Source organism: Poeciliopsis prolifica, unplaced genomic scaffold (assembly GCF_027474105.1).
Source record: "Poeciliopsis prolifica strain line A6 unplaced genomic scaffold, Auburn_PproV2 SCAFFOLD037, whole genome shotgun sequence".
Classification (NCBI taxonomy): Eukaryota; Metazoa; Chordata; class Actinopteri; order Cyprinodontiformes; family Poeciliidae; genus Poeciliopsis; species Poeciliopsis prolifica.
Genome location: NW_026562412.1, coordinates 5782055 through 5806233, shown reverse-complemented (window position 1 = coordinate 5806233; position 24179 = coordinate 5782055). Strand labels below are relative to the sequence as shown.

General features: G+C 37.9%; 1 protein-coding gene across 1 annotated transcript in view; it reads right to left on the bottom strand.

The window, feature by feature from the left end:
- Window positions 1-24179, bottom strand: part of gabrr2a (gamma-aminobutyric acid type A receptor subunit rho2a) — a 35939-nt gene that overhangs the window by 11009 nt on the left and 751 nt on the right. Inside the window, exons 2-5 of the mRNA XM_055053139.1 lie at window positions 20700-20806; window positions 8382-8449; window positions 7654-7877; window positions 552-634 (exon numbers count right to left, since the gene is read on the bottom strand). Of these exons, the coding sequence (XP_054909114.1) occupies window positions 552-634; window positions 7654-7877; window positions 8382-8449; window positions 20700-20806 (482 nt within the window). The remainder of the gene's footprint in view (window positions 1-551; window positions 635-7653; window positions 7878-8381; window positions 8450-20699; window positions 20807-24179) is intronic.

Here is a 24179-nt window from a genome sequence, read left to right as displayed (position 1 = left end):
AACAAATATGTAAAAATGTATTTTTCTAAAAGCTCCACCTTTAAAGCAACATTTATAAGTTACATTTCCTCTTGTGCGTTGAATTGAAAACAGTTTCTACTTTCACAAACAAACCTTCACCTCTCTGTCATCTCAATCATTTCAGCTACAGGTGATCAATTCACAGCTAATTATTATTTATGTTTTAATAGATTAAACAATAAAAAATGTTAATCAAAAACAAACCTATTGTGCCAGAAGAAACTGATTTTGATTATTATGAATGATTTGAGGTTGAGTGAGTTGGAATAAGTGCTGTTAATTTTGTTTTTTAACAGAGAAAATTGCTTTAAAATGCAAATTGAAACAAATTAAATAGGATTCAAGGGTTCCATTTTTTCACCTTTTTGTTGTCAAAAGATCTTGTTGCTTTGACTCCACGTCGAGTTTAGCAGAAAAGCACTTAACTGCGTTGTTGATCTTGAAATGAAGGCCATTTTTCTCTCGCTGTGCTCTGATAATTAAAGTCATGTTTCATCTGCAGAGTGTCAGAATCGAACCCGTTTACTCACAGCTCTCCAGCTCCAGCGAGCAGGTCTGAGAGTCCAGAGGGAATCGGCTGAAGTCCATGTTGCACGCCGCCGTCACCGTCACTCTGCACGGACACAAACAGCAGCAGAAACTCAGGCAGGAGGCAAAATCTCAGAGAAACTTTATATGCAGATGCAAACATCAGAATATCCCCCCAAAAAATTATATTTCTTGACCTTTCTGAATATTTTGTCACATCATAACCACAAATTTTACAAACAACTTTTATATCATATAACTTACAATCCTAAATAATTTCACATAAATTCCTACTAAAATGAAATGTGAAATGAACCGAAGTGAAACAACGACACGACAAAAATGTTTTATTTTTTAATTTGTTACTTTCGAAGATCATTTAATGCATTACTCTAATTGTCCCATAGGGGGCGCTTTCCCCCAGTCGCTCAAAGTGCACCAGTTCCCACTCAGCTGGAAACACGTTTAGTTAATAAAAGTCTCAGCAGCAACACTGAAGCAGAGGATCAGCGAACGGATGGAGTCCCGCTGTTCGTCTCTCTGAAGTTAAATCCTGACAAGATGAAATTAATATTCAGCAGATTTTTCACGCTCGGCTCATCGCTTTGCCACTTATTGATCTTTAACTCATCTGATTCCTGCCGCCTGTCGGGACCCGATGCAGCCAGAACAGCCTGCGCGGAACTGGGACAGATTTCCCGACACGCAGCGGGGCAGCTGGAGGCTCCGAACCGAACCGGAGCAGCGGAGAAACCGAACCTGACGCGTCATCACACCGTTTCCCCCCAGACCCCCCTTCACAGGTAGATAACCTGTGGATGCGTTCCCATAACAACTGTTACGATGGCAACTGGGAAGCTGAATGCCGGTGCGCTATTGCGCGCGGAAACCTCTGCGGGTTTAATGCAGCGGAAAAATGCACTTTGCAAATGGCACAAAATAAAACAAGTTACATTTAAGTATTATAAAACTAAAATAACTTGTTTAGTTAATCTGCAGACCTTTTGACATCATAAGTTGTGATGCAAATAAGACATTTGGTTCAGACTTTAAGCAAAATTCTTACATTTATCTGAAGTGTCATTCTCATCAGATTTATTTTTTATGCCTTAACAAAAACAAAAGCGTTTTATTTCTAAGCCTGCTGAAGAAACATGGTGTCATCAGAGCACATTTTATTTTTCACCAGTGAAATCAGCTGTATAAATATTTTAAATGTTTTCTTCGGTTCGCTCGAGCAGAAATGGAGAAACGCCTTTGCAATCCAGATTCCTCAACCCTTTCAAATAAATAACTTGTTTTATGGAATCCACCTAAACTGATCAACTTGAATGAAGTTACTTTCCCCTGAAATCTTTCATTAAACAGGATGATTTGTGTCGGAGTGGATGGCTCTGGGAAGAGTTTATTTCTGTAATATTGTGGTTTTATTCAGCTGTTTTGTGAAGTGCAGCTTCACGTTTCATTTCTGGACCTTTTCTCTGAGGATCCTCCGCCTGAGAAGACGGTTCCTCCTGCAGGGCTGCCTCAGGACGTTTCTGCACACTAATTACCTCAGGTTTTCTGAATCATTCTCACTTTTAAACTGCAGACACTCCAATGTGTCCTTCATCGCTGTTTCACAGAAATATTTCTCATTGCTCATCCATATCTCCAAAAGCCTGAACCTTTGTAGACCTTTCTCTTTATGTTTAATCCTAACTTCCTGTGGCGAAACCACCACTCGCTTTCACCTCTGCTCTGTAAACCAGGCTTTCTCTTTTCTCTTTCTTTATGTCAGAAAACATCGGTGAAGAAACAGAATCATAAAGTCCAGGGAGTACAGCGGAGAGGTCAGGGAGGAAGCTGTGGAGAAGCTTAAAGCACCTTTTGGTTAAAAAGAGATTCTCCAATCTTTGAACATCAGGGTTCAATCCAACACATAAAAACGGAAAGAGATGGCAGACAATCTAAACTTAGGTAACAGTCTGCAATAACTTGGCTAAAAAATAGTTTAAGAAAAGCTTATCTTTTAATTATAGATGTATTAACAAATGCAGGTTTTTAAAATTATGTTCCTGCAACTTCTCTGTGAATTTCTACAAATAATAACACTAAAAGACCTAAGAATATTTTTATATATCTGTTTTTCTTCTTATTGGATTGGAATCTATGTGCTTTTTTGTTTTTTTCTACCCTGCAAAAAAATTTACAAATAAGAAATAAATAAATATTTATTTATCATCCTCTTTTTTTCAAAATATTATGTCCATCTTTATTTTAAATCCTAAAAATAGAGCTGCAATGGTAAAAGATGTAGTTTTAGAAAAGTTGATATTTGTAGATATTTGTCTACATTTATAAGAGGTTTAAAAAGTTATATACCAGTTGTGACCCTAAAAAGGGTATTTTTTTGTTTGTTTGAGTGTTTGTTTATTTGTCTGTCCTAAGGACAAAATGGTTCTTCGGGTTATAAAGGTTGCAGACTCCTGGCCTAGACAAAGTCCATCTGTAAATCAGATTATGAATCTGTTCCTTATATTCTGAGTTTCAAATATCATCCAAATAACAACAGAAAATTTCAGTCAATTATGTGCTAAATAAGTAGACTCATACCAAAACCCCAGCAGCTGTAGCAAACACTGTCGCTACAAGCCACACTTTTCAGATTTTTGTGTAAAAAAAATTTAAGTTAAGCCATGCATCCCATTCACAAATGCACAACTTTGTGTTGGTCTGTCACATTAAACCATGACAGAAGTGGCTGAAAGATGAACAAACCTGGAACGATTCAAGGATATTAACACTTTTGCAGTGTTTTAGTTTTTCCGTAATCCGATAAAAAGTTAACAAAAAAAGTTCAGAAATATTTTACTTGTGTTCTGAAAGGCCTTTCAAGGTACTCAAGGTTAACACAGAATGTTTTGAGTATCTATCCACACAAAATTGATTTGTTCAGAATCACTAAAATCAAATGTTCCTTTACTTCTTTGCCTTGTTGTATAAGCTGAGCAGTCACTAAAGGCTTTAAACGTTTACGAGCAAATCACTCATTTGAATCCAGAGGAGAACATTTCCTATCGAAGATGACAACTCATCTTCACCCACCAGCCAAATTTTAAGCTACAGACTTTTGCTTCATAACTTTCTTCATTCTTTGTGGCAAAGATTCAATGAGATGCTTGACACACCTCTGAGATTTCAGTTCATGCCAACATAAAACCAGTGGCTGCAGATTTGCTGGCTGTTCCACCACATCCCAAAGGTGCTCAGTTGGATGTATCTCTGGTGACGGCGGAGGTTTAATTAAGCAGGTCGGCTGTTTCTGAAACACTCCTCCAGTTTCTACAGCAGCTCCACAATTAAAGGTTCCAAGTCTCCTCCGTTTTCCCCTTTATGATGCTCATTTTGAACTTCACCACGCCATCTGTGAATGTTTTGAGTCGCTGCTACGTGATTGGCTTATTTACAATTAGTGTTAAAGTAATTGTAATACTTAAAATTTGCATTTTATGTGTCTTCAGTACTTCCGTTTGGGTGTCAACTGCTTCTAAAAATAGTCTGAGTGCTTAAAAGACGTTTTTTGTTAAATTAATATTTTTGGAGTCTGGAAAATGAATCGTTTTAAAGCTTTCAGATTACAAAGTCGCACTGCCATTACCTAGTAACCCTAGCCAAGCCTGGAAAAAGAAAGTAGCTGAACCAGCTTAATTGAATTGATTCATTTGGTAACAATAATTCAATTAAGTTTATCCACCTTAAGTTTTTATATTCATTCAACTCAGTTTACTAAGTTTATCCAACTCCATATATTAAAATCATTCAGATCAATTTATTTTTTTTTACTGAATTTATTAAGCATGTTTAAAATGAGTCAGTCTTACTCAAGTCATTTAGTTTACATCAAATAAAAACTTAAAGTTCAGGGTCTGTCTGAAGCATGCGTCATGAAGTCAGACATAGGATACAAACACGGCTTTGATTCAAACACACTTTTGAAAGTTTACTCTTAGAAGTTTTCTCTAGAAGCACACTTTTTAGGCGATACTCTAAAAATAAAGTCTAAAAAGTGTATTTGAAACAATCAAGTTCTGGAAAATTAGCTATTTCAAAAACCTCTAGATTGCTGAGGCACTATCGATTTGCACTGGCAACCCAAGAGGAGCCCCAGTAAATGTGGTCAGCTGGTTTTACTGCTGTATGCACAATGGCTGCTGGAAAGGTCAAGGGTTTTGATGTTGACTTACCATCCAAAAACCGCTTGCTGCATTCGTGTTGGTTGTGCAGGAGACTTCACTAATGCTTTTCAAAAATATTAGTGAGCAGTTATAACTGCTCACATGTTTGCAGCCATTTTCACATGCAAGTGCAAACGTTTGAGTTATAGCAGCAGCTTATTTGAATTTAAAGGCACAGACCTTAAATCAGCTCATTCTGAAAGGAGAACAGAGCAAACTAAAATCTCATTATCTTGGAATAATTTTCTGCAAAAACAAACAAAAAAAAGCAATGAATATTTTTTGTATAACCCACAGACCTATCCTAACCTCTTCAAAGAACTATAATAGGTTTCCTTTAAATATTTTAACAGGTATTGATTGCTAAGTAGCTGCTGGATGTATATTAAAAGGATCCCAGATTAAATATAAGCAGCATTTCCTCCAGACTTTAAAGAACTTAAGAAAAACCTAAAAACAAAGAGGAATCAAACGGCTCTACTCCTCCACTCAGAGGATTGTTTTTTATGTGTAATAAAACCATGAACCCATCAAAAACAAACAACTCTGATGGTTTTCACAGTACATGTCTAATAATATAAATTACCAGACATATTCTGTGCACCGCTGGAGCGAGTTAGTGTTAACATCCACAGCTTGTTAAAACCCGATAGCAGAAACTGAAGCCATAACTCCGAACACGTCTGAGCCGCGACGTGACTCGCCTCCTCGTCTGCAGATGTTTCATGTTGCTGAAATATTAAACAGAAGCTTTGTTTGCTGCAGACGTTCAGAGGGAACAAGTAAACTTTTCAGGGTTGCAGCTCATTTATAATACTTTCTAAACTGCAGAAGTGCAACCTGTTTTGTTGTGACATCTGCCATATTATTTCATTCATTAAAATATGAATATTAATGTGCAGTCCTGGTTCCTGTAGAACTAAAAACACCCACAGCTGCTCTTAGATCCAAAAAGGAAGCAGATGTTAGTTACAGCAAGTTCTCAAATTAAAGTGAAACCTTCTGCTCTCCATGAACTCAGAAATGTCACAGTTTGTTTCTGCAACAAGTTCCCAGTGAAGAAGTGCGTTTCAACCATGTAGCATTGCTTTGTTTTGCTCCCATCTACCGATTATTTTACGGTTCTTTTAGAAAGTTAAGAATGAGAAGCAGCTCATGCACAAACATCTTGTGTCAAGATCAGACCCAGAACACATCAAATGTGGTTAAATAAGAACCTGGAAAGGCTTACTGAATATTAACAGATTTGCTTGAATTCACTTCCTTTTAAAAAAACATGAACTCTGAATGTTAGAGTAAAATCTTCACTCTTTTCAGCTGCTTCTGTGGTTTCAACATTGCCTACATCAGATGAAAACCATCATGCAGACAAAACATGTTCAGTCTCTTGGAGAAATGCAGCAAATTTTCTGCAGAAAAATTTTACAGATTTGTTTTCATTCTGGCAGCATGCCTAGCTTACATGATGGATGTAGTGAGAGTGCACATGAGAAGCTCAGAAATAAGGAGAAAACCATTTCCAGTGTGGACTAAAAGCAACGCAGCATCACGATTGCTTCAAAATTGGAAAAAAGTTTTCTTCACAAATTTTCTGCAATCTCAGAAAATCAGCCTCATCAGAAAATCAGCCTCATTTTGACGGGTCCTGTGAGTCACGAAGGCATATTGAGGCTGTATATACAACCTCAATATGCCTTATTGATTTAAAGTTTTTTTGATGCAGAAAACCTTAAATCTGGACCGAAAATCAAAACTGAATTTAAAATTTTAATTTAGATAGATGGTTCCTAAAATCAACAACAGTGGAGTCTAGAAATGTTTTCTGAAACCAAAGCAAATAAATTTAACGTAATAAATATATCATTATTATGCTATGAATGTTATGACAATTAAAACAAGTCTCTTCCACTGTTATTTTATGAGCCAGAAGGGTTTATGTACCACTCAAACTACAAAATCCTAAATGTAGCTCTGACGAACAATAAGAGATCAAATATGCAAGGAATAAAGTGTACGCAGAAAATTAGATTACAAATGTAAAAAAATGTGTTAAATGGTCAAATGCTGCGAAAAGAAATTTTCAGGTCTTGCAAAAACAGAGAATAAAACAATCTGGTATTGAACAAAGGAAACCTGTGAGCGTTTTACCACAAAAGAAGCTCAAACAAACCAAAAACCAAAGGAAAAATAAATACTGAACTAAGAGAAATAAATTTTGGCATGAGGGACATAACAAAAATGAAATATGAGACGAAACATAAAGAAATGAAGCACCTAAATGCAGGACCAAAACAGCAACAATAAACAGAGAAATTAACCAAATATGGCAAGACAAGAACGTTAATAATTCATCAAATACAAACAAAACCAAACACTTAAGGATTGGGACAACTGAAGACACTTTGGTGGAAACACGGGTCCATGCACAGGCTTTTTACTTCTGCTGTCAAATTGCAGAATTTCAGTGTTAATTAATATTTACAATGAAGATCTAACAGCAATATTTACCTTAGTTTGTTTTGCCTCTGAGTGAAGGGGTAATAAAATAAAATAAAATAAAATAAAATAAAATAAAATAAAATAAAATAAACTACAGGAATAGATTCAAACATCTTCAGTTTAAATGAAAAAGAAATGTTTAGATGCCTCTGGATGAAGTAAACTATTAAAGGAAATGGAAAAACATTGTTGTGCAGAAATGTACACGACCAACTACAGAAAAACTTGACCAAAATAAGGTAGAGGTTGTTTGTTGTGTGAACATTGTGTAAAATTTGTGAAATCTGAATTACTTTCCTGTTATGAGGCGCTAAACGTCTGCAAACTTTGCGCAAAACTCGTCCTCCACAAATCCACTTTCTGATCTCTAAATTAAAACATCACTGACCTTAAACTGTAGAGGACATGTCCGTCCGGAAACACACGCAGCATAATGTTGTCTGTCGTCGTGTCGTGGATGAAGGACCTCTTGGAGTGGACGAAGAAGACGTCCGGGACCCAGATCTTCTTCACCAAGCGGCCATCGAAGGTCATGCTCTTGTTTGTGCTGCTGGAGAACGACAGGCGCTCGTCCTTCCAGTAGTGGCGGAGGTACAGCGTCATGGTGAAGTCCTGGTGGGACCACAGGGTGGAGTTCAAGCCCAACATGAGCAACAACGGTGGAGATTCTCCAACAAAACTGTCCTTAAATTCAAACTTATTCAAAACTATAAAATCCTGTTTACAATAAATTGTCTCAGAACATATTGCGATAAATGATAATATTGTTGTTTTCTAGCGATATAATATCAATAATGGCATCATAACGCAAGATTCTCAATTATCAATAAACTCAACATTAAAAATTAAACAATGAAAGACATTTGAAATATTCAAAATAAGTAAAGAAAACAACAGAAACAACAAATAAAATTAATCATAAAATCTCTGTAAGCAAAAACAGGGATAGCTGGGACCAAAGCACCAGACTTAAGACTTTTATCATTCAGTTTTTGGTAAAACGAGAGAAAAACAAAAATAAATCAACCAAACGAAAGTTATTGAGTTTCTTTCCAATTGTCATGCAATTAAATGATTTATTGTATAATCTCTAATAATCTGGAAAACAACTCATACCATGTCAACTTCAGAGATGCTGTCTAAGCTCTCCACCTGGACGTCCACGCCAACAGGGATCGCAGGACCTGCAGAGGGCAAAAGGTCACAATGTCAACAAGAATATAAGTGAAAAATACTTGAGCTTATGGGATCCAAACCGCTGTGAGAACCAGAACTGGTGCTCCAGATCACAGTGATTGGCATCATTTCTGCAGGGCTGAAACTGATGGTGGAGGCACAGAAACCTCCAGTTTATACAATATAAAATGGTAATAATGGCATAAAAATACCAGAACACACTCTCAAGGACCAATAAATTAAAATCTGATTCACATTTAACACTGAACTGGAAGACAATTTAAATAAATGAACAAAACAACAAAAATCTTCCACTGAATTTGGCTCTCCGGTGAGGAAGCTGCAACTAAGACCAGGTCTCAAAAAAACACCAAAAGACAACTCCTGGGTTTCTTTCTGTCTAAATCCAACAAGAACAATGTTGTAAGAAGTTGGATGAGAATATTTTTAGACCACAAGACTGACCGTAGGAGGCGATTACGGCGCTTTTTTCCAGGAAGCAGAGTAATCGCCTCCAAAACATTGTCTGACACATTTAAGAGTTGTGATGATCCTCAGACGTCTTATATTGCCTCTTATGACAAACTCTAGGATTATAAAACAGTGGAGAAAAGCAGGGTAATCAATATAGACATGTGTTTTAGGTGATTTATTCTCTTACTGAAGCTTTCCAGAACATTTCATCTAGAAAGCCTCAGAGCATCAGTCACAGCAGGCTTCAGAAATCCTCATGTATCTGAAACAATAGATTACGAAACAAACAATGAGTGTAAAAAGCCCAGTCCTTCAAACAAAGACAAACATTCAGTCTGATTAGCGCTGAACCGCTTTCAGAACGTAAATCTCGCTCAGACAGGCTGGATGTGATGCTACCGCCGGTTTCTGGGTCCCAGTCTCATTTTTCTGTCTGCTCTGGAGTTTGCGGGGTGACAGCTGTGGGATGGTGGAACAGATTGGTGCTAATCTGAGCTGTAAACAGAACGAACCGCCTCCAGCTTAAATCTGCAGCCGCTGGGCCTGGCATGCCGCCTGGCAGAGCTGCGATCAGCCACACCGGCTGAAGCTGACAGTCTCCGCAAAGCAGACTGTTTCTGGAGGAGAAAGACCCGTCGACACCCATCACCGAGAAAAACTGTTGCAGCAGCACAAACAGGAGGGGAAAGACGAGGCTGATTAAATGAAGTGTTTTACAACCTCACTGAAGAGCTTTGCTGTCTGACATTAGCTCTTCCCCTCAAGTCATTACTCTCACTGCTAACCATTTTAATCTGAACTGCAGTGATCAATAACAGTCCGATTGTTTCATTTGATGTTCAGAGTTTGACTCGATAATGTAATTAAGTCTTCACAGAGTTCAGGTTGGAGCTGCAGCTGTCTCGCATTCCCTCGCATCATTTCTAAAATGAGCCTCGAACGGCAGATAAAAATAGGAGGGAATTTGTGCATTTCAGTGATGCATTTATGGCCCTCTAACCTTTTTATGAATACTAAGAGATTAGAAAATGCTCAGTGGCAGCGCTCCCACAGTGAGTGTGACTGATGGCTCCGCTGAGTGTTTCTGAATAAATACTAAAAGCAGGAAAGCAGAGAATCTGTGATGGGGTGGCTGGAGCGCAGAAAACAAACTGTCAGATGATCGGTGTGTAACACAGATCTGATAAACGCCTCAACCTTTATTATAGAAACATTGAAATGTTTTTGTTCACAGCACAACTCTGTAGTTTCTGTCCCAATGTTTGCCATTTTTATTGCTTTTTGCAGTTAAGACAGGGGTTAAAATGAGGTTTTCAAATCCAAAATAGGTTCACTGGAGGTTAGGAAATCTGAAATGGGGTAAATCTGTTAATTTGTCATTGTGATGGCTTGAAATTCTGCCAGCTTGTGAGGACAAGACAGGAATCTAAATGTAGAACCAGGAGAGAGACGCAGGTTCACGTGATCTGGAGGGGTGACGTACTGAAAGGAAAGTCAACAAAGAAAGTGGCATAAGATGATCAGATGGAGAAAAATCTAAACGTGAATTCACGCTAATCCTGTTTGGTTCGCTTTAATTGAACTCTAGTTTTGTTTGGGGAGGTCTGAATGCGTAACCAAACTCTGCTGTGGACCAAAAAACGCAAACTTTCAACCACAAAAATCTGACGCTTCTTCATTTCCGTTTACATTTTGCAAAGGAGAAAGTTGCAGACATGTTTTCATGTTGTTTCTGTCAATAGTTCTTGTTGCAGCGCCACCACAGGCGAGGAGAGGAACAGGTTTTTCAAATGGTTTGGATCACTTTGACAGTGCGGTGTGAAAGCAACTCAATTAATATTCAAACATACTTTATTGATATCAAAGAGAAATTAAATCCCCACACCACCTAAAAATTTAACAAATATTGTAATTTTTTCTCAATCAAACCGAGTTTAACAAACAACTCAGACATGGTGAATGTGGTTTGCTGATGATCAAGTTCAGCTTTTAGGCATCATAGGTTTTATCAAACGCTTTGCTCGGAGTACTTTAGAAGCTGCTGGTCTTCTGGGAGTTTCACAAACAACCGTCTTCGAGGTTCACAAAGAATGATCAAAAACCAGAGAATATCCAGAGAGCCACACCTGTGAGGCCAAAAATGTGCTATTGATGTCAGAGGTCAGAGGAGAATACAGGCAGACTGGTTCAAAATGATGAAAGAAAAACGTGGCTTAAATAACCACATGTTACAACCACCGCTGACAGATATGAACACCTGAGGCTACAATTCAGGCTCCACAAGACTGGAGTGTAAGGGGTTGGAAAAATGCTATGTGGTCCGATGGCTCTTGATTTCAACAGCTACAGCAGCATGTGAACAAATGCATCCAATTTCCTGCATCAGTAAATCAGACTAGTGGTGGTGAAAAGGTGTAGATATATTCTTGCTTCAATTGAGCCAAACTTCCATAAATATTCCTGACCATTTCCATCTCTTTATGACAACAGAGTACCCATGTTTTGATGGCTGCTTCCTGCAGGATGTCAGGAACTCAAACAATCTCAAACTGGTTTCTTTACTTTGATGAATTAGTTACAAAATATAGGACAAATGTGTGACATTTTCAGATGAAAAGAAATCTCTGAGGATGGGCAGCTCGTTGAATTTATGCAGAGATTTATGACTACAAAAAAGGGATGCGATTGTGCGAACAAAATGTACCTATTAAAGTGCCAGCCAATCAGGGGAAACTGATTCGAGAGGGAAATCGGAAAAGCAAAAACAAAAAACTAGATTATTAAATTTCAACTCAATAAAAACAGATTTAGACATGTTTCCAATTTCACAGTTGTTAAAACAATTAAAGCTTTAAGTTTAATCACATTTTATTATTTTAACTTCATTCTAGTGAATGTTTATGATATCAAGCAATAAAAAATAAGCTTTATTGACGTGCAAAACACATTTAATGGATTGATTAGAGCACACGACTCAGGTCTGGGAATGACGTCGCTCCGATCCTAACCTGCTCCAGTTGCAGGTTCTGGATGATGCTCACGAGTCTGGATGCATTATTTCTTTTTACAAATATTCAGACATTGAACAAATAGCCGTGCACTTAAGGACCAAAACAACAGCGCAAATAAGCAGAAAATATCATCACAGTTTTTGCAAAGCATGAAACTCATTCATCTAGCTAAAGCAAGCAAAATACCACAATGCTTCTCCAGTTGTCCTAAGCTAACAGCCTGCTTTAAAACACAGTTTAATCATATATTAGCATGATAATTAAAGATAAAAGGGGTTGAAGACAGTTAAGGTAGAGAAAGTGGTGAAGAATGAGAAACAAGAGTAACTTAATCAAATGAAATCTGTGCAATTCTGATTGAATTTGTTATTAATAACAGGGAGATGCTAACGTTGGCTCAAATGAGAGCTCAGATAAATCTCAGGACAAACACAGCGCCGAAAGTCGACAGAATATTCTGTCAACATCACCAGCAGAAAAATACCCCGGTTTCTGCCTCCAGCGCAGCAATCAGCTGCTGATTATATCACCAATTTTTACACAGCTACTAATATCTACTTGGGAAGATGAGGGAGCATTTCTAGGCATGATTTCCCCCATAATGTTAATTGTTTCGACCCCTGCAGGACCCTGGTGGTTAGGCTGAACATTTACCTTTCAAACACAACACTGCTTACCGATACGGGACACAAGGCCTTTTTTAAACCCTGATTGCCGACTAACTCAGTTCTGCTCTCCACAGGTTTGCTGCCACCTTTTGCTTTGTAGATTATTTTTACCTGCACATTACAACATATTCACATGAATCCTCCATACACCACTGATTCATATCGAAGGTTTTAACCTTAATTAGTGTTTTATAAATGTTTATTTCAGAATACATTTTGTGTTTGCCTTTTTGACTGAATTTGAAGTCAATAATATTGTCAATTATCCATTTTTCCCCCAAATAATATTCTTCTGGTCTCTCTGATGACATTACCAAAAAAAAAAAAACAACCTGGCAGAAATTCAGAAAATTTAGAAGAAAAAAAAGCAATTCTTTATTTATTTCTCTTGCAGTTGTTGTAAGATTATTGTAAAGTTTTGTTGTTTATCTAAACAACAAAACTTAATATTTTCCTCTTAGACATTCATGTTGACTGATTTTAGTATAAGTATCTTCAGTCACAATTCAATGCTTTAGGTCACCAAATAACTTTCAATGTACATACAAAACACAAAGTGAATTTAAAATTGTGGAGGAATTTTGATCAAAATAGTCTTAATTTAGACACATTGAATCGTTTTCAAGCATGAATAACCCGCTTTAGGTCAGGCCACAGCTTCTCAATCAAGTCCGGTTTGAGTTGGCGTTAGTTTCTGAGAACAATGTGTGTCTTTATGACGACTAATTATATTTTTCTTTTTATGAAAGAAGTGCTCCATTTAGTGAAACTCCCAGGGAGTCCTGCTGGTTTGATTAAGTGTTTTTAAAGAAATGGTTTTGTTTTCAAAGTTTTGCCTTAGAAAAGCTTCCTATGCCAACATGTTTAGGGCCAGAGGCTGAGCAGGATTTAATTAGTTACGTTCAGAGAGAAGAGTAAAGAACCTGCAGATATCATTTTGTTTTAGGAAACCTCTAATCGTAACACAAAAACTGAATTGAATACAGTAAAACAAATGATTGCGGGTGTAAGCTCTCATGATGGAGGCCATTTTAACCCTTAAATCCAAATTGTAGGATTAACAGCTATTATTTCTGGTAAAGTTCCCTCCTGAGCTCATCTCAAACTGCCTGGTTAGACAGAATAGCAGCGTTACGTAACAACATGACTGCAGCCATCGATAGTGACGCTGTCCTCCTTTCTGGATGACTTTTTTAAAGTGAAACACAGCGACTCATTATTCATTCTCCGCAGTCTCCTCGGCAGACAGCCTCCCCCTGCATCTCTCCTAATAACCCCCAGTGTGAACACCTTTCTATCAGCGAATGTGATTACTGATGTGGGACAACCGCAGCTCAGCCAGAGCCATGGCTGACATCCAGCTCCCCAGATAACGACGAAGCAGCTGGTCACTCCTGCAGGAGATGCATGTTAGTGTCTCATCAGAAAACTGAGCTGAGCAAACAGTTTGCATGGGTTCAAATCCCCTTCAGGTGTTGGTGGCATAAACGAAAATCTCCCTTTTATCCTGGGAAGAGTTGCAGAATCTATGAAATGGTCAAAGCAACAAAAATGATGCAGCGCCTCAGACCTCGAATAACGCAAAGAAAACAAATTCATATTCAAATAGAAACAACAAAGCTAATGTTTTAACTCAGGAAGAGTTCAGAAATATTTGGTGGAATAACTTCAGGAGGTTTTCGATGGGGCTCTTAAATTTTTCCAAAGCTGTATGTTAAAAAAAAGCAAGGAAAGTGTGAAAGTAAAGAAGTTCAAAGCAGACGAGAACGCAGATGAAAGTTTCAGAGTGTTGAAGTGCAGAGCTTCACATAAATCAGACGCAGCAAAGTTTCCAACTCCGATTTGAGTTCATTGGTGATTTGTCAGGAGAAAAGGAGGACAAGCATTGTTGCTCTCATAAGCATGAGCATTAATATTCACATTTCTCCAGATAACTGTCACCAGAAAAACTTTATCAACCTTTATTTAATCAGGATAAAACCCCTGAAGCACCTGTGAGTCATAATTTTCTCTCTTATGAAAGGGGTGTGACACTTTCCATGAGGACTTTTCATTTTACAGGACATGTTTTGAAATTAAATACATGATTTGTGTTTCACAACTTTAACATTCTCAGCTTCTCTTGCTCCAAAATACTTTGGGTTCAAGTCAATAAAATGCTGCAAAATCAAGCAAAAAGCTGATATCTGGAATATTTCTTATATGCATCCTCCAACCTTGAACATCAAGCCGCTTGTACAACACTGACAATAATTGTGCTGCTTAAATTTTCAGCAAGAATGAGAATAGAGCAGAGTAGGAGTAAAACTTTGCAGAATAATTCGACTGCACCAAAAACCTCTTCTTCAACACCAGAAAGAAAACACAGTACCAGAAGGACATGTCACTACGTGCCAAACAGAGCAAGCTCAATATCATAAAATATTAACAGTGACATATTGTAAGATCTAAGATTTAACAAATGTCAGACTGCACAGTTACTTGCAGCAGCAGAATAAAAAAATCCAGAGTCCAACAATGAATAGAAAGCAAGTGCAGGTATTAATGTCTGATTATTAAATTCAAACCCAAAAATGTAGGGGAAGGAAATCAAGGCAGCAGAGGAAGCGCTGATTATTAGACTAAAATTGTTCTTTTTGTGGATAAAGAACCACTTTTCATCCCGGCTTCACATGCAATATTTTAAGCAAACAAAATAATCAGATTTTTATTTTTTTTTTATGTTCAATGTTGAGTCAAACACTGAAGAGTTTTACACGTTTTCTTCGCTAAACGAAGTTTGCAAATCCTTTGGTACACATTTAGGAAGAACAAAAAAAAACTGAATTTTAGTTTATTCTCAGCACAAAAGCAGGATTTGAGTCACTCTTTCTCTGGAAACACCTGCTTTATTTTATAAATGACAGAAAAGCAGATTTGGGTGCATTGGGTGCACTGAATAATGGTCAAATTTAGCTCTAAAAATAGTTTGGAAAAGGTGAATATTTTTATTGGGTCTAACTGTTTTTGTCTGCTGTTCTAAAATTGCATTCGGGGTCCATAGAAAATCACGCCTGGTGCACAACAACCTTCTGGTTTTTAGCTCTTTGTTCACTCTGTTTAGTTTGTTTTCTGCCTTTGATTCCCTCCATTGCTTTCGCCTTGCCCCGGCCCTGGGCAGATGAGTAAAAGACATTTAACAATGGATGGGTAGAAATGAATGAATTCATAGGAGATTGGCATGCATGCAACCCGATGGATGATGGGTAAGTATCATACGAGGAAAGATGGATCCATTAAACTAATAGGAGACATGAATCCACCTCTGACCTGCAGTAAATCCTCGACACTGAGCAGCACACATCCGAAACTCTGCAGTCACTTAGCAGGAAACGAGTTGGGAAGTGGACAGGCACGGGGAGACGTAGCCGTGGGGCTTTCATCTGGTTCCTTTCTGCTCGGATTAACAACAAGCTTAATGTGTTATTTTACCCAGGATTAAGAGCAGTAATACACCCCACATGCACCCTCCAACAGCGACTCAGTCTGAGCTTGTTAAATATGTCTGTGTGTCCACCTACATAGTACATGTGCAACAGTCCTGAGTTACATGCAGAGATGATGAGGATTATCTCTTTGGTTGCATAATGGGGCATGTTACTACAATGTGAAAAGCCATATGATGTGTGTAGACTGGTGAGTTCAACTCTTCAGATTATTCAGAGGTCAGAGATTCACAAAAATAATTCAATATGACAAAATAATAAGTCTGTTATCAGGCAATTTGTAAGAGTCTTGAACGTTTTTAACGTCTTGAATCTGCTGAGAATCAAACATCTGATTTACAGTCTGTTCAGATTAAAGGTGTTTTTACACCTGATGGTCTGGTGGATTTGGTTCAATTGGGGAGCAAACTCGCAACACTTGTTATATTTTCCAAACTCTTTCAAAAACCGCTTCCCCTCCTCGCCTGTGGTGGCGCTGCACCAAGACCACTGAAGGAAACGACAAAAACATGAGCGCAACTTCTTTCTTTACAAAATGTAAACAGAAAGCAGTACTGCCACATTTTAGCAGTTGTAGGATTTCTCTTTTTTCTTTGGCAAAAGTATGCAACTCAGTTTTTTTCTCTAGTGCCAGACTCACTCGTTTGTTTAGGTTGTGTTTACCCAGAATGCCCTGCGGTACTGTTTTAGTTCCTCCTTCTGAAGTGGTCTCCACTCCGCTTGAATCCATGTTCACACTCGAACTGCGCTGCAGCTCACGTTAATCAAACTGAAACTTAGGTTTACAGGTGGACCAAACTTAGCTGTTTTGGTCCACATCAGAGTTTGATTTCGCATTCACACCTCCCCAAACTAACCAGACTTTCTAAACAAACAAACTATAGTTTGACTAAAGTGGACTAAACAGGGCTGGTGTGAATGCATTCTAAGAAATCAGTTCTACAGTTCGTGCATTAACCCTCCTCCTCCTGCCACCCACACCTTTCCATTAAAGCCCCACCTTTGTTTTTGCTTCGGGCTTTCCTTTGACTCAAACAAAATGGTCATAAAGAAGAACTTTTCGGGTGATATGCAGGATTTGAACTTTTTTAAAGTGGCACAAACTGATTCTGTAAAAACCATTTCTTAATGCAGTTGTGAAGGCTTGGGTCTTCTGATGGACTCTAATGGAGTTATTCATCAGCCGATTTCCTCTCTGACCACAATTTTTATGCTTTGAAGTATCTGTATCAGTGATGAGTAGATCGCCTTCACCATCAAGGTTCAGAAACTTCAGAAAGGTGGCCACTCTTTGCTTATCTGACATGTGGGAGTATTTCAGAGTCTTAAGTTTTTCCTCTAAGCAGACCCAACAAGTCTCCTTTGATTTCTCCGCAGACTGACGAGAAGCACCAACTTCTTAGTTGAAAACTGAGCAAGTCCTCTGAAGTTCCTCGCTGATGAACTATGTTTAGATCCAACTCAGCCCTTTAAAATCCAAAGAAGAGCAGATTAAACTGGAGTTTGTGACACATCTTCACATCACACTCAGAACAAAACCTGTGGGACGTTCTGAAAGCGTCTGAAACTGGAGTTAAAAGAAGGAACGGATCAAGGTTAGTGACACTGTCAGCTGGAAAAGAGTCTCGGAGTCTGTTTTCCTGGTGATAACAACAACAACACCGAAGGGAGGGGGGAAAGACCAGGAGGAGGAGGGCGACGTGGGAACATCAAAGCAGCCACCATAACACAGGTTCTGGAAACGAGGACCCGCGGGCCGCCTTACATCAGGTTCTGGTTTATTGATACCTGCAGGTCACCACAGGTTCTGACCCAATTTAAAAGCCACTTCATGCTGGTCTTCTCTGAGGCAGCTGAAGGCTTAACGGCCATAGAGCCAAATTCTTTATTTTCCTTTCATGAGCTGTTTAAATATATATTTATGCATTTGTATGCTTTTACTTTTATATGTCACTTTTTTCTCCTTAAAACTTCAACAGTAAAGTCAGCTAGGAATACCAAATTTGTTGATGTTTGCTAAAGGCCATAACTTGTTGAAAATCAGACGTTTACGCAAATTTTCTTTAATATTTGGTCCACCGCAAAAAAGAAAATAATTTAACTGCTTCAACTGGTAACAAGTAATTCAATTAAGTTTATCCAACGTACTTAATTAAGATGGTTTCACTTGACAAATTTAAGTCAGTCTTCAAGTCAGATCTAAAGTAATAAAATATATTTTAAGGATTTTTGTGGCTGCTAAGACAGAAAAGTGGGAAACGAAAGAAGGGGAAGAAATGTGGCAAAGGCCGGGAATCAAACTTGCATCCGTACTTCCATTTTGGGTTTTTCCTGCTTCTAAAAACAGGCAAAGCACTTAAAAATAAAAATAAAAAACACCCAGCTGTTTTTTTGGCTGAGTGTTAAAAAATAAGTTTATGACTTTTGGTGTCTGAAAAATTTGCCGAAGTCTCACCTTGTAACCCTGGTGAACCCGTTACCTAGCAACCCCAGAGGAATTCCGCCCGTCTCCTAGCAACCCCGGAGGAATTCCGCCCGTCTCCTAGCAACCCCGGAGGAATTCCGCCTGTCTCCTAGCAACCCAAGCCGAGCTCAAAGACGTCAGATGAATTATTTCTGTGTGTGTTTGCAACGTCACACGTCAATAAAACTGTTTTATATCAACAGGTGTTCCTACAATTTATTCAAATGTTGTAGACGACCAGAAATTCAAAATATGAAACTTATAAAGCCATGACATCATCACTCATAATTTTTTATCAAATTACTTAAATGCATAAAAACTTTGGTGGATGTAAAATTCTGCCATTAGTAGAAAGTTGCACAACTCTGAAGAAAGGTCGCTCTTGTTATTTTGACTTTCAGCGATCCGACCCAAAACAGGAAAAGTTTGGTCTGATAGATAGAAAAAAAGACAGAAATAAAAACGTTATGTATATTTTTACACATTTTATCTGGTTTAAGTTTTACTTATTAAGCATAAATATAGTTCACAATTCTTAATAAATTTATTTGTCGTACTGGGCATATTACTCAGAAATGGACAGAAATAAGAGTTTAAAGTCCTGTTGCGACCCGGAAATGAGACATTTACTTTGTTTCCATGTGAGTGACAGGACCGTTGCCGTTTGATTGCAGACCAACTCGGATATGATTCGGATCATCAGAGCCGAACACAAAAACTGACATCAGCTGCAGCAGTGCAGGCAGACGGAGGATTAGCATCAGGGAAAAGGTCGGAGCAGCAGACGGTAATCTGAGAGGCTGAGAACGGGTCATTTCGGGTCAGAACCATCAGAAACCGCGGAGATTCCCTGCCGAGAGCAGTCGATAGAATCTAAGTAGGGGTTCAAACTGGATCAGGACCACGGGGTCAATGTCTCCCAATATAGTTTGGTGAATAAATGTTTCTCTGACTCATTCAGAGTCTTGACACGTCGGTTCTCTCTTCCTACCAGCCAGAACTCCGGACTGGATCAGCACCCAAATTCTCTTCTATGGTCAAACATGCCCTGATAACTGCAGCTGCAGGACTTATATATTCAATTCGGTCTTCGGCGTAGCTGGGATTTAGTCAGATTGGTTCAGCCTCAGTTCTTGCTGTGCTTTTGTGTTCAATAAGTTGAATCAGCTTTGCTCTGCGCTGCTCCAATGAACACCGAGACTTTCGTTTGGACTGTCCGGAACCTGACAGTAGGAACGAGGCAGCGGATCACAAATGAGTGTGGAGGTTTATCTTCAAGCAGAATGACGACCCTAATTGCACAGCCGGAGCTGCAATGAGATGATTAAAAGTCCGTCTAATCTTATAGCTTCATCTCTTGTCCACTGAAGAAAAAGCATAAATCTATTTAACAGTCTCCAGACTCGATCACTTTAAGATGTAGCTGAGGTAATGTTACGACAAAGCATTGATCTTGAGGGGATGAATGCCATTGCACAACAAAATTATTCAGATTTTTTTAAATGTCTATTCGCAGTTCCGCATTCAGAGATTCACCGTTGTTTTTTGTGGAGCAAAACTTCTAATTATTCATGCAAAATTCTGCTATTTGGGTATTTTTATAGATCTCAAATGAGAGGGTTGTCATTTTGACTGTCAAAAAATTCTATCACAGTTATAATAATGACATATTCAATGCCACATATTTTTATTCCTTTCAACTAATATCCACAGAGAGTCTATATTGTGCCATCACACATCAAACAGATGAATACATGAATTTTGATTAAAAACCACGGATTGTTGCCCCAATGACCCCAACGACCCCAAGACGTGGCATTTCCTGACCGTTGCACCAAGACTTCTGGAGGGTTAACATTTTGTTTTATGTTTTGTTACTATAATGCATAAGATCCTAAAAAAAACATTGTATTTAGTGGTTTTGACTTCACAAATGTTTGCTCTAAACATTTTTTCTTCAGATTAAAGCGACTTGTGTTTTTCGTTTTGTGCAGATTTTATTGAACCCCTCTGTTCTCACCTTCAGTTTGAGACAACAATGTCTGCTTAATCTGATATTTCACACCGACAATGAATCTACCAAACCTTTTAGGTAATCTTCTATGACCTTTTTAACGTTAGACATCCCAGTACACCGTCCAACACCTCTCCCTTACCTCCAAACGCCGGCCTCATGGTGAAATCGTGATCATCTACTTTGAGAAGATGCTCCGTCTTGGTTTTTCTGGACTTGGTCACATCTGGAGGTTTCTTTGGCAGAGAGCTGGAGGAAGAAAACATGAGAGGCAAAGAGATGAAGAAACAACTACGGAGAATAACTGATGATAAATAAAAAGACTGCACTCATCACAAGCAAAACTGCAAATTGTTTCCTCTCAGGATGAATCTCCCGCTCAGGATCACAGGAAGTCTGATCTCCAACAGGGTGAAGTGCTCCACAGTGAAATTACAGCAGCTTTACCCCGCATTTCGTCATAAATAAGGTTACTTTTGCACATTTCACATTCAGTCAGCAGATAATTTATCAGCATGAAACCAGAACCTCAGCCAAAGCTGCTGGTTTTTCTGAAAAACAGAAATACAATCAAATATTCCTCAAAACAGCAGAAGCAACCAGATTAGAACATCAAGGCTTCAAAGCATTTCAGGAAAAACATCGACTCTGATGAGTTCTTCAGAAATAATTGACAAAAATGAGAGATGAAATGAGTTCAATCACCATTTATCTTTTACACACGTGCTGATATATCCAAGTTTTTCTTATTTTATCACAAATACATTTTTTAACCTTCACAGGTAATCAATAAAGTTTTGCTTCAGACATGATTAGATGCATTTGAACAGAGTTTGTTTGGAGCCTGGAATGCGTTCAGAATATGGAAATTGATTCTACATTCAGATTCTGATTTAGACTAGAATAGAAATTTATAAAATCAGAACATTCTCAGATCAGAATATGAGATTTGGTCAAGTTTGGAACTTTTTCAGAATAGAATCTCAACAAAATATTAAATTTAAGCATTTTGTTAAGACCTTAAAGGAGCCTTACTCCACAAACTTCACACTTTGCATGTTTTTGAACCTCCATTTATATCTCTGCAGCTTCTAAAATCAACCCAAGCGCTTCCTCCATTTCCTTTCTCTGGATGTTCATCATAGGAGAACAAAATGATGCAAAATGTACGTTTTGCACAGGCTTGTTCTTCCATTTGGATTTTTACTACTTCTAAAAACAGGCAAAACACTTTTAAATATAATAAAACTTATATTTTTGGTATCTGAAAAACAAGCCATTTCAAAAGCCTCCAGATTATTATGTCACTTTTGATGCACTGCACCATTTCCTACCAACCCCAGCGGAGTCCAACTCATCACCAAGAAGAGCTCCAGCACAATTGGTCTGTTGATTTTACCACCTAATGTGTTTTGTTGTTGACTTACCATCCACAAACCAATTTCTATATTCTCGTTGGTTGTGCAGGAGGCTCCACTTATCCTTTTCAAAGATGTATGATAGTATAGCTCTGCATCTGTTTGCAGCTTTTTAGAAGTGGGGAGCGTGGCCAAAATAGACAGAACTGACCTGAATAAAATCTTATTTTGTGCAAAAAATTGAATGAAAATGTTTTGTAGAAACTATAAACTTATCCTAACATCTTTAATGAAGCATAATCGGTCACATTTAATGCCAAAATTGAAGACTCCATCATTAGAACAGAAGAAAGAGGAAAGCGATGGGAGTTCAAAGATTCATGAGTTTCCCTAACCTGTTATATTTCTAGTAAAAATCTTCCCACCATCTACAACTTTCTGTTGCTATCAGGCATCCAGAGCCTCATCTTGCTCTCTGGTAAATGTTGAAAATGTTTTACTATTGTGGAGATAATCCAATTCTGCACTTACTTTATATTCTGATTAATTTTTCACACTGGTATGTGAAAGATCCGGAAGAAATGTATTTGTATAGCATTCATTATTCTATGAAATAAAACCGTAATGAGATTTTGCAGATTAAACCTGAGAACCCTGCTGCTGGGAGGCATGAAACGAATAAGAAGCAGAGTATTTATTTAGAGAAATGTTTGCTTCCATCAGGTTCCGGGTGTTTACTCTCAGCTGTCGATAATCCATCTTATCCATGCAATTATTACTGGAACAAAATATTCTGCTGAGTTTCAGAGCTCAATAAGTTAGAAATAACTGAATCTGAACATGAACTACAACTCCAACTGGTGAATCTATTTAGATAACTCTATATCAGCCGGCTTTATAGACTGACTTATACTGCACTGTAAAATAACACAGACAGAATTGGATTGTACCAAATAAAATTTAATTTGCTCATGTTGGGTTGCATTAAATTTATTTGACTGCATATTTCTGGACATAAATTGGACCCATTTATCTTTTAAAGATCATTTGGAGACATTAGTAGTGAGGCCTAACTGATGTCTGAACTTAATTGAACTGAATTGTGTGAGTGTAGTGCAGTCCCACACAAAGCATGTAAAATAATCTTCCTGTTCTCAGCAGCTCCCCATCAGCTGCACAAGCTTAACTCTTATTTTTGGGGGGGGAAATGTCCATATGAGTCATGCTTAAAACTGAAACTGTTATTTTTCTGAATGCTAATGTAACATGATTCAAACTTTTGCAAAAGAAAGTTCCATTTTTGGCTCAACAAAAATGTTTTCTCCGTTTGTGGATAAAGATTCTCAGTTTGTAACTCTTTCCAGATGGAGACCAGTGAATTTCTTTATTGTCTGCTCTTGAATTTCTTTCAATCAGGGCAGGATGTGTTGCTCACTGATGTCTCTTAGCCTACTTCATGTTGACAGATAGGTTTAAACAGAAATTATGACTGGAGGTCAGTAGGGAAACTAAACTCAGCAGTCCAAAAACTCTGGTTGATCACAGTTAATTCATTATCTAGGAATGAGAGAAACAGATTCTAGTCATCTCAAAACTGCCTGTTGTTTTTATTAATTTATCTTCACTTGACATTAAAATTGTCTGACAATCTGAAACCTTTAACTGTGACAAAAATGGAGAGAGGGAGTGCAGATAATTTATGACTTTAATTTAAATTAAAAGAAACTGATAAGCCAGATCTATTCAGTCTGAAACTTGTTTGAAATATTAATTCAAATCACAATATAATATATTAACATTAACATTATACATTCAAATATCGCAGGGTGTCACTCAAACAGCTGAATTCAGCTTCTCTCACCAGAAGATGAGCATCTGATTAGGAAACTCTTCAGTTCATTCATTCATTCATTCATTCATTCCCTTTCTTTGTACATAACTCATTTTGAAGACAGACTTGTTAAAGCCATCAGACAAATTATAGAGAGAAAGAATATATAAAGAGAGAAAGAGAGAGAGAGAGAGAGAGAGAGAGAAATTATTAGAGCTTCTCACCCCGGTCAAGTTCTGATGTTATTCTTTCATTTATTTAATCTTTATTTCACCAGAAAAATGCCATTCAGATTAAAAATCTCTGGTGCAGGAGAATCCTGGCCGAGGATGTTAACATTTTAGCAGCTGATGACCAATTAGGGAGCCTGGCTGCTGATTTAATCCGGACGAACAGGTCGATCTTTCTCCCTACATCAGATTACCAAAAAAAA